The sequence below is a fragment of the Seriola aureovittata genome, chromosome 5, assembly GCF_021018895.1.
Source record: "Seriola aureovittata isolate HTS-2021-v1 ecotype China chromosome 5, ASM2101889v1, whole genome shotgun sequence".
In the NCBI taxonomy this organism is placed as follows: domain Eukaryota; kingdom Metazoa; phylum Chordata; class Actinopteri; order Carangiformes; family Carangidae; genus Seriola; species Seriola aureovittata.
Window position 1 is genome coordinate 10,577,056 of NC_079368.1, and position 9,925 is coordinate 10,586,980.

Below are 9,925 nucleotides of genomic sequence, written 5' to 3' on the forward strand. Positions count from 1 at the left end.
TAGCCTCAACTAAAATTCATGTACAATACTCCTGCAGTACAGTTACCACTAACAGAAGCTAACTCCACAGGGTAGAGAGAATTTAGTTTGCTCTGACGTTGGGTAGTGGGCTCAATATTCCTCACTGATAAAGATTAGTCTTTCACTTTGAGAAATACAGTGGAACAATGAAATTTCCATTTTGTGTTATCAGTGATGAGTGATGGGCTATGGTGACAGGCATTTTTTATGCATGCTCACTGCTGTCTGGATTAATGCATCAGAGGTCATGGCCACAGTGGCTCTCATGTTTGAACTGTCACCCTTCATTGGTCACAAATATTTGTAAAAGGGGCTAAGGGGCAGACTGATAAGGAGATGACGTGATGTGATGTCTGAACGTTGAGTGGCCTTTGTGGGGAGATTGAGCTCTGGTGTTTCAGCTAAAACTGACTCTGTTTGTCCTAAACAAGCCAGCTGGCACACAGCGAACAATAACCACCACATGCTGGAATCAGTGGACTGATTCTGAATCGATAGCTTGGCGTGAAGCCACATGACCAGGCCTGGTAAAAGAGATCCTGATGTGACGTACACATTACGAGTTGTATTCCCAGTGTGTCTGAGGCTTCAGCGCGTTCATTTAAAGCTACAAGAGGTTGGTTGTAATCAACAGAGGTTAACTCTCCCCACTCTTCTTCTGGCATGCAGCCAGTCATAGCTCAGTCCCCTGTCAGCAGGATCTGTTAAGGCAAGAGGTAAGACAGGACTTATCCTTGAGGCTACTGGAAGACGTCAAAACAAATCAGAAAATACAAAGACAGATAAGTGATGAAATGAAAAATTACACTTCACATGTAACTTTCTGACCAAAATGTATCATTTGACTTTCAAGTCAAGCTCAAAGTTTTCATGTATTCAACTGAGAAAGAACCAGTACAATTTATTCTACAAAGCAAAAACAAAAGATGAGATGAGCTACAGGGGAAACTTGCATCGAGACATAATCTATTATTGTTGAAAAGACTATTTCAGCTCTCCTCGTCATGGTTTGCCATGGTGGACATTTTAGGTTTGAATTTATGTTTGGACTTTTGTCACTTTATTTTGTAGTTGGTTTCCTTGTGTGTCTCAATGTTTTTACTTCCTGTCATGGTCCTGTTTCTCTGTGTGGTGATTGTCTGCCCCGCCCTAATGTGTTTCACCTGTGATCAATCACCCTTGCCTCCCGTGTGTCTATATAGTCTTTGTGCTCCCCTTTTTCTGTGTCAGTTCATCTGTTCATGTCTGGTTAGTCCTCAGTCTGTTCATGTCGGCTATGGTATCCCCTGTGTCTCCGGTTGTTATTCCTTGTGTGCCCTCCTGCTTTGGTTTCCTGTTCTGTTGGTTCACCAGTTTTTGTAAGTTCTTCCATTAATAATCATTTTTTGCACTTCATTCCCCTGTGTTGGCTGCATTTGGGTCCAGCCTTACCCTACCGTGACAGTCCTTGAATTCTTAAGGTGAGCCTCAATGCAGCACACTGGTCCTTTTTATATTTATTTATTTATTTTAAAGTCAATAGCAGACACTTAAGGTGCAGAAAAAGCTCTATGTTAAGTTTGGTGCCAAGCTGAACGACATAATTCATTTTCTTGGCATGGGAAATCAATTACTTTTGTCATTTTACAGTACATGAACAAACATGTTTTTGTCTATTCATTTATGTAATTGGGACTAAAATTATCTTCTGGCTGTAAAAAGTGTTTTCATTTCCAGAGCATTGAAGGGCTTTGTAGCCTATTGCATATTCTTCAGCTCATAAAGTGTTTGCTTCATACATTCACTGAAGTAGGATTTCTATATCAAGCCCCATGTACAATATTTGGTCATAGCATCTATTTATGAACTATTTTATAGATCTTTGGTCTATCTAGTCTATGATTAAGAGCAGCTGCATAATTTTGTTCAAACCATTTATTCCCTAACACTTTTGATCAAGGTCTGGTAACAGAGTATTGAACTTGAAGAACTTGGTTAGTAGGTTTTGAAAAATCCCTTAGATTGATCAAACAACTGATCCAAGTTGACAGTAAGTCACACTGCTGTCTAGATTAATGCAGCACATTGAAGATTTCCAGGAAATGGGGTTTTTATTATAACTGAAAGACGAGCAGCATCCTGCTCCTATTTACAGTCCTTGTAAGTTCAGTTTCCATGGTAATATTTGTATTTAGACTACCCTCTTTATTCAACTATGCAGTGATAACTACATGTGGAATATCAGGATGCATGTCATCAACTTATCCTGAACTTGGAACCTGTGATATGAGCCAGTATCTGCCAACATTGTGTACATGTAAGCATGCTCAGATGCAAATCAAAGCGCTCCAGACAGCATCTAATGGCTCCGAGCCTGTGTGATGGTGGATGCTGATTATCCTCTTTGTTCATCTGAGGTCACTGAAATGAAAAGAGCGAGCACACTGCCTCCATTAAATACCTTGTCGCAACCTGTTTCCAAGAACTAAACATCATGCAGCGACAATAGTGGCCGATCTCACAAATGAAAGGAAGGCTCTCGAAAATATAAAGTTAGTCAGATAAAAGCTGTCTGTCCCCCCCCCCACACAAAAAATGTTCCCAACAAAATAAGAAAATAATGCTCATTTTTGTATCGCTGCATTACTGCCACACAGACGTGCATGATAGATGAGGATTACTTAATGATGTTTCCAGACAAACAATCATTTGCTGCATAATACATCTACAGCATTTGGAAATGTTTCTTAGCTGAGTGGAAAGGAAATCCTCCCAAAAACATTATTTGGACCCTTTGACAGTAAAGGCTCCAAATAATTCAATACAAATAAAACACCTTTAGATCAAAGGTTACTTTATAGGAAGCAGACCAAGAAAATGTTTTCATTAAAAATAATTTGGTTTCTTGTTTTTCCAACTTTTGACACTTTGATAGTCAGATATGATTGTAGTTCTGCACTCACATGAAACTGGTTGATGTGTAATATGTGGCAAAAGATATATTGAGCATTGATAAAGAAATGCATCAAGCTTATGGCTGGAAAATGGTTAATGTTTGCACAGGAAGAGACTCACTTGAAAGAAGCACAGACATTTGTGGTGATGTTTTGGTCAAGGTTGTTTATTCAGCAAAACTGCTGTGTGCAGAGTGTGTTTTCAATACATTTGTGACACATTTTTCTGACTACTGTTCACAGTAACTGAAAGGAAATTGTGAAGCATATTTTCTGCTTTAAATGCGGTAAGCAATATATGGCTGCTCACCTGAGGCTCTTCCCTCTATAGGTTACCTTTGTGGCATGAATAAGCTCTTGATTCGTCTTATATTAGATAGTGCTGATGTGTAACAATGCCCAGTATATAGCCACACATACCATACCTTCTCAGATTTTACAAAATTCAAACTACAACAACTCACTGAAGAGTCAATTTAATAGAGAAAGACTCGCACCCGATCATGATGTTAATCACTTGAACATGTCCACTACAGTATGTGAAGGAATGCTTATATCGATATAATGATTTTACCACTGAGAGTTTGATGAGAAGATTGATACAAATCTATTTGCCTTTAAGATATAGCCAACAGCCTGTTATCTAAACCTCCATCGGGAGTCTATCTGTACTGGTAAATGGGTTTCGACCCTCCTCTCAACCAGGACGTGACATGGGCTGCTAAACCAGCGATGCTACCATGAATGGAAATTGCAAAGTAACGTTTTTACTCTTAAGTTTTTGGATGGATTAAATACAGCAGATGGAGTGTGTTGATTTAGGGCTGGTGGTTGTCACTCTCCAAAACATAATCACCAAAGCAGTACTTCATGTGAATTTATAAATTATACACTGAAGTTAGTCAGTCTTTGAGCAACTGGCAGAATTTCAACAAAAGGATCACTGCACTGCCATATTCTTTTTACTTAATATGCCTGAGCTACTGCCACACACAGGACACATGAACACATCCTTTATTCATGTGTCTCACCTGAAAGGGCATCACAACCTGGTCTCAGTTACTAATGACTGGACTTGCATGATGAAAGGTCAGAAGCTCTACAGCTCTACATTTAGCGTTACCGTTTTCTATATGTTTAACAGCATTTACTTTGCAAAAGCTGCAACTGCAAAAGTACTTTTCTGGAACCAGAACATTTCAATGTGATATATGAATGTATTTCAGCGAGGCTGAAAAGCCCCCGTGACACTGATTTCAGATCTTGATCAAAAGCCACATGGTCAGAGTGAAGTGGTCAGGGCCAGATGGATGGAGTCAGTTACATATTCCAGGTTATGGCCGTTGATTGCGCTCACATTTAGACAGCCCCTGGGAAGGAGGGACACGTGTCTGCTCCTTGACAGAAACTCCACCTGCTGATCTATAGCAGACCAAAAAAACACAAAGTACAGAGAAAGTTCATAATATGATAATATCATTGTGTAACTTTGTTACTTTATTGTAAGATAATGGTAGTGTTTAAAAAAAGAAATTGGCAAATCTGGAAAAAAGAAAAATATCATTAGCAATCATATTTATTGTTGAATAATCAGACTGTAAACTTCTGTTAAAAAAAATCACTGCAAATCCCTTTGATGGAACCAAAATCATGAATAGTCATTTAATGAACACTGATTAAGGTTAAGTCCTGTGACTGTACAGACATCAAGTGAGCCAAACATATTTTTGGAACAATGTATAAAGTACAGCAGTTGCATATTCTACTCAAACATAGCCAGAAGGTCAAGCAATGAGTTCAAAGTGCTGAATCTGTAAAACAAAGCTCTGTAAATGCCAATCACCAGTTTAAAAGGATTATACAGAGAACAGAAAAGCAAGAGCTGAGAAAACTAATTATGAATATCAATCAGTGTTCTGTCATGCTGTCAACAGAGGATTTTGTAGTGAATCATTTGCTGTAGCTTATTAGAAAAATAGCTCTACCTAAGTCCAACATGGCAGAAACTGTGCTGGTTGCTCCTCACCATTCAAGCCTGTACAACAGAAGAGTCCACCTTGTTGGGTCAGGTGGTCCCAGCAGCCTGGGGTACCCAAGAGTCTCAGCTTTTCTCTCAAAATGTCCCTGATCAGCATACACCTCTCAACCATGCGCTTAACTTCTCCCTGCCTTGGAAACACAGTGGACACCATTTGGGAATTAAAAATCTTAAGTATATAATTCAATACCTGCATGCAAAATAACAAAAAAAATCCAGTGAGCATTTTTTCTCTAGTACCATTAAATGCTAAGGACACTGCCAATTCAACCTTTCGGAGCCCTACATGCATGAAGGAGTTGCCCGAACACTGCCATCATTAGGGACATCTACTGATACAGTAGCAATGATACCGTCCAAGCCACATTTTTTAAATTCCAGATTCTTCATTCAAGTGGAGCGTAACTCACCATTCAACAAGATGGGCGGGGTTACTGAGCACCGTGGCAACAACATGCGCTCCTCCTACAGATGGCTGGGCCCACAGTGATTTGACTATCCTGTCAGCTTGAGACTGCAAAGACAACAGGGGGGAGTTCTGTTTTAAGACGCACAGGAGGTGTCCTACAGCCTCACCTGGTGAAGGGAAGAAGAAGATGAGCCTAGTGTAAAGACACTGTGTTCCAGCGATAGTAATGTTATACTTAGCCACTCTGTTCTGATCAAGTGAATATTAACCAGATCATAGAGAAACAAGCAAAAAGCTGATCAGCCTGCCAATGAGTTACATGATGCTAATACAGAGCTCTCAAGAGAGTACATAGCATTCAGAAAGTATTGAGAATCCCCTATGCTAAAATGGAAAAATTTTCGCAAGTTTATCAAAAAGGAGAAATATCACACTGACATAAGTATTCAGATCCTTTAGCTGAAGCACCTTTGGCAGCGATTACAGCCTAGAATCTTCTTGGGTATGATGCAACAAGCTTTGCTCACCTGGATTTGGGGATTTTCTGCCATTCTTCTCTGCAGATCCTCTCAAGCTCTGTCAGGCTGGAAGAGGACCCAAGGGTTAGGGTTAGTCATCCCTTTTTAAGTCTCTGCAGAGATGTTTGAGTGGTTTCAAGTCAGGGCTCAAGCCAAGTCCCAAAGCCAAAGCCATATTACTGCATCTTCTTGGCTGTGTGCGTCTGTACTCCCAGGTGTGTGCCTTTCCAAATCATGTCCAATAACTGAATTTAGCACAGGTGGACCCTCAATAATGATCAAGAGAAAAGGGAGGCACCTGAGCTAATTTTCAAGTGTCATGGCAAAGGGTGTAAATGTTTACGTCAATGTGATTTTTTTTTTTTTTGTTTTTCCCTTTTAATAAAAAAACATCTAAATTTCTGTTTTTACTTTGTCATTGTGGGGTATTGAGTGTAGATTGATGAGGGAAAATTTTATTTAAACGATTTTACAACATAGCAAAATGTGAAAAAAGTGAAGGGGCCTGAATACTTTCTGAATGCTCTTTCTCGCAAAATAAAATGTGACTGTGACTATGAGCATGCACTTTCTGGCAAACAGTCATAAAGACAGTTGTTACTTTTGCCTAACCCTATCTGTCTGCACAAAAGAAAAGAAAATTGAGTTCAGATTGACTCACTATTTTCTTTAAATAGCAGAACAGTTGTACTTTGTGTTGATTCAACATCATAATACAGTATTAGTTTGTAGTGTGGGCTCATTTGGCCTTTGGCCGTAGGAGTGACAAATCCTTGAAATAAATGATTTTTTTTAACATCTCTCTCTCACCGTATAGGCCAAAGCAGTGGGAGAATGACTGAGCACAAAGGAGCTCCATCCCCTGCGATGCAAAGTGCTGTATGGGCCAGGCATCCCGATTTAAATCGCCATAGCAGAGCGCCTGAGCAGGCAGCAAGAGGAAAGGGAAAAGCCTACGCCTCTGTTGAAACAGTGCCGAGCGAGTAAATGATGATTTAATCAGGAGATAAGAGCTATTTGTCTAATAAAAATAACTTTAGCCTCTGTTTAAGAAGATAAATGTACACATTAGTTACCATGATGAGTTGTGTAATCACGGTCCATTGTTTCTGAGTGAGATCAGCTCCGGTTGGGTAGTGGGCAGATGCTGACAAAACAACAACACTTTGCTCAGGAGCCCTCTCCAGATCCTCCAGAAGCTTCTCCAAACAAACGCCTCGCTGCTTGTCATCCCAGTAATAATACTCACGGATATCTTCTATCCCTGCTGCCTGGAAGATACCAGCCAATGAGTCTGCAAGGAGGATCAAGAAAAACATTATATTAGATGCCTAAAGCAGAACAAACTCCTCAAGATATCCTAGCATGTAATTACAGTATGCTGCCACCGCTCAGAGTGAATATGATTCTTTTTTTCATTTCATGGTGAATACTTTTTGAAAATAATTGAATTATAACCTTTTAACCTCTAGTCTGAGCTACAATTGCAATATGATTACAGTTTCTATCTGGTTTCTCTCTCACATATAGTGTATTTTCATATTTAGAAATTATATTTTATAATTTCTATAATTTAAAAAGTTGAGAATGCACATCCACACCATGCACACTGTCATATTTGCCAACATTTTAAAGCCAATATGTGTGAGGTGAGGTTTTACTTACCATCACAAGGGGAAGAGAGGTAGACTGGGCCGCACCAAACAGCTCTGACTTTGTACCAGTGTGTCAAGAGTTCAGCCCCAAGACGCACCGCAGCAGAAAAACTAGGAGTCTGGATACCTAACACCTGCACCAAAAGTCAGGAAACACCAAGAGCTGAGCTACAGCTACGATGATAAACCCCCGTGGTGCTGATCTTGTATTGATTTTTTTCTGCTGTTGAAGCTGGATTTAAATACATGACAGAATAATAACAGATTCATCTGCACAGTGCATCCAGGTTACAGGACTGATGGAATTGATGACTGGCTACAGGCTTCTGCTTCATCCCTCTGTGTTTGTTGCTGCACAAACTGAATTGTAATTGGATACCTAAACTATAATTAGTTACAGTGTATATGTACAGCTGAGATTACCCGGTTCTCCACGATAGCCGGAGAGCTCTTCCCCAAAGCCACCTCTGTGGCTCGCCTGGTGAATTCTGTCAGCCCGAGAGAGGATGGATACTCTGGGCAAAATGTGGGGTCAGCACTTAACTGTTGCTTTATTTTCCCAACAACACGCAATTCAAAGGTCTTCCCTTCCTCGCTGTAATACTCTGTGAAAGACAGTTATTGCAAATGTTTTTCTCATCAAAAATAACACTGGGTGGAACTGTGAAAAATCTTTAAAGATATCAAAGTGATTTGGAAAAGGAAAACAACGAGGGGGAACTATATCCTAACTGAGAGTCTCAGAAAGTCCACCCTAAAACAGATGTAGTTCTTAAATACATGTGATATGTAAATGTGATATGGTACAGATCCTCTCTGTCTTAGTTGTTAGTTTGCATGGTATGTCTAGGTAAAGATTTATCAAATTACTGAACCATTAAGAAGATAATAAGGTGCAAAAAGGTTGATTTTAGGATTGAGTTTGCTTGCAGGTGGAAACAGGTGATTACTGCAAGGGTAAACTTTGAAGGCTTTAAAACGCCCTTTCAGAAATCTGTTGATGAAATCACACGGACACTTTGCCCCTGTTTCACCAGTGACACAAATCATGGAGCCTCTGCTACATAAACAGAGAACTATTATACTTTGGCAGTATCTGTATTTATCGATGTTCTGAAATTCTGGTTCACTGTGAACTACTGTATATGTCAAATAAAATATCCATGAACCCCCAGATTGAGTCAGTAATTCAGTGTAAATGGACCACATGTGTCTCATGCTCTGATTTAAAGCTGATGGAGCCAGATAAAATCTGTCATAGCTCTTGTCTATGTACCATGAAAACTTGCACCATTGCACCAGTGTTTTTTATTGTTTACAGATTTTTGTAGGCCTGTGAAAGGCCCATTATTTATGACGTGGCATCATTCTTGCAAAGAAGCCCAATTGTCTAACAACAGATAATATTAAAACATTCATAACTGACTGAAGCGCAATGTGCAAATTGAAGGTGGCACTATAAAACCCCTCCCTCTCCTCTTGTTTCCGAGTCAGACCGTTGAAGAAACAACAATTAAAAAGCGTGTGAAGGCAGATTAGTGGACTCACCTCTCCCTCCCAGGTACACTTTCCTGGCCTGAGTGACCGTCTTGAAGGCGGACAATAGTTTTGTTTCAGAACTCGCTGCCGCTGCGGAGCGGGTATTGGTAAACACAGAGTGATGACCTCCTGGGTCTCCATTTTGGTTGACCCCTTTTTCATCATGGCCACTGCTGGGTCGGCTCATCTTGAACCCAGCGAGCCAAATCAGACCGCTAGCTGCAAGCCTTTTGTTTTGCCACTGTTGCCAAGCTACAGCACGTTTGGATATTGTCACCCCGGCAACGCTGATGGATGAGTTTGTCACTCCCTAATTTGTGGGTCTGGTGAGTTTACTTTTGCCATCACAGTGAGCTATCATCAAATAGGCTAGCCCATCTGGAAATGAAAGGATCAGTTATCAGTCTTGGTCAAGACGAGGCCAGTCTCAAATGTATTTGCTTCAGCCTCTAACACTGACAACAAATCAAAAAGAAAAGAAAATGCTCCTCATTAAGGTTTGGTGGTTGTACAACAGGCGTGTTGCTTCCTTAAATCAATGAAGAAACAATGAGGAAGTGAGTCAGGAGGCAGCATTTAATTTAAACAGTGTTTCAGGTTCAGTGGGATAGAAATTAGCTGGGAATATTTTGTACATTTTGCAAAAGAGTTGCTTTTTCCATGGCTTTCACTGATCTGTCTCTGTACAGAGTAGATGATTTTTTTTTAAATTTTTAATCCTCCTAGCTTTTTCATGCCTCTAGCTTGTAGAATTACATCCCCTTTGCAGTCTGAATCTGATAGTGATGATACAAAATGTGTCTGTTTGTGCC

The 9,925-nt window shown here is 40.1% G+C and overlaps 1 protein-coding gene across 2 annotated transcripts; it reads right to left on the bottom strand.

The window, feature by feature from the left end:
- Positions 1-3,111: 3,111 nt before the first annotated feature.
- On the bottom strand, positions 3,112-9,532 carry got1l1 (glutamic-oxaloacetic transaminase 1 like 1). Of its 2 annotated transcripts, none has more exons than XM_056376720.1 (8): positions 9,123-9,532; positions 7,998-8,179; positions 7,585-7,708; positions 6,996-7,213; positions 6,730-6,880; positions 5,403-5,568; positions 4,981-5,123; positions 3,112-4,376 (listed from the first exon to the last, which is right to left on the bottom strand). In XM_056376720.1, the coding sequence occupies exons 1-8, from the start codon at positions 9,298-9,300 to the stop codon at positions 4,237-4,239; spliced, it is 1,302 nt and encodes a 433-aa protein (XP_056232695.1). In that variant the 5' UTR covers positions 9,301-9,532; the 3' UTR covers positions 3,112-4,236. The 2 variants fall into 2 exon arrangements, with proteins under 2 accessions (XP_056232695.1, XP_056232696.1); XM_056376721.1 differs by having other exon boundaries at positions 4,296-4,376; positions 4,940-5,123.
- Between the last annotated feature and the right edge of the window lie 393 nt (positions 9,533-9,925).

Bases quoted from the DNA above. Each gene is read 5' to 3' on its own strand.
- got1l1 (XM_056376720.1), bottom strand. From the start codon at position 9,300: ATGAGCCGACCCAGCAGTGGCCATGATGAAAAAGGGGTCAACCAAAAT. The intron at 7,709-7,997 runs GTAATCTCAGCT...CTTTTGGTGCAG, and splicing joins CGGCTATCGTGGAGAACCGG to GTGTTAGGTATCCAGACTCC. The intron at 6,881-6,995 runs GTAACTAATGTG...CTGTTTCAACAG, and splicing joins TGATTACACAACTCATCATG to AGGCGTAGGCTTTTCCCTTT.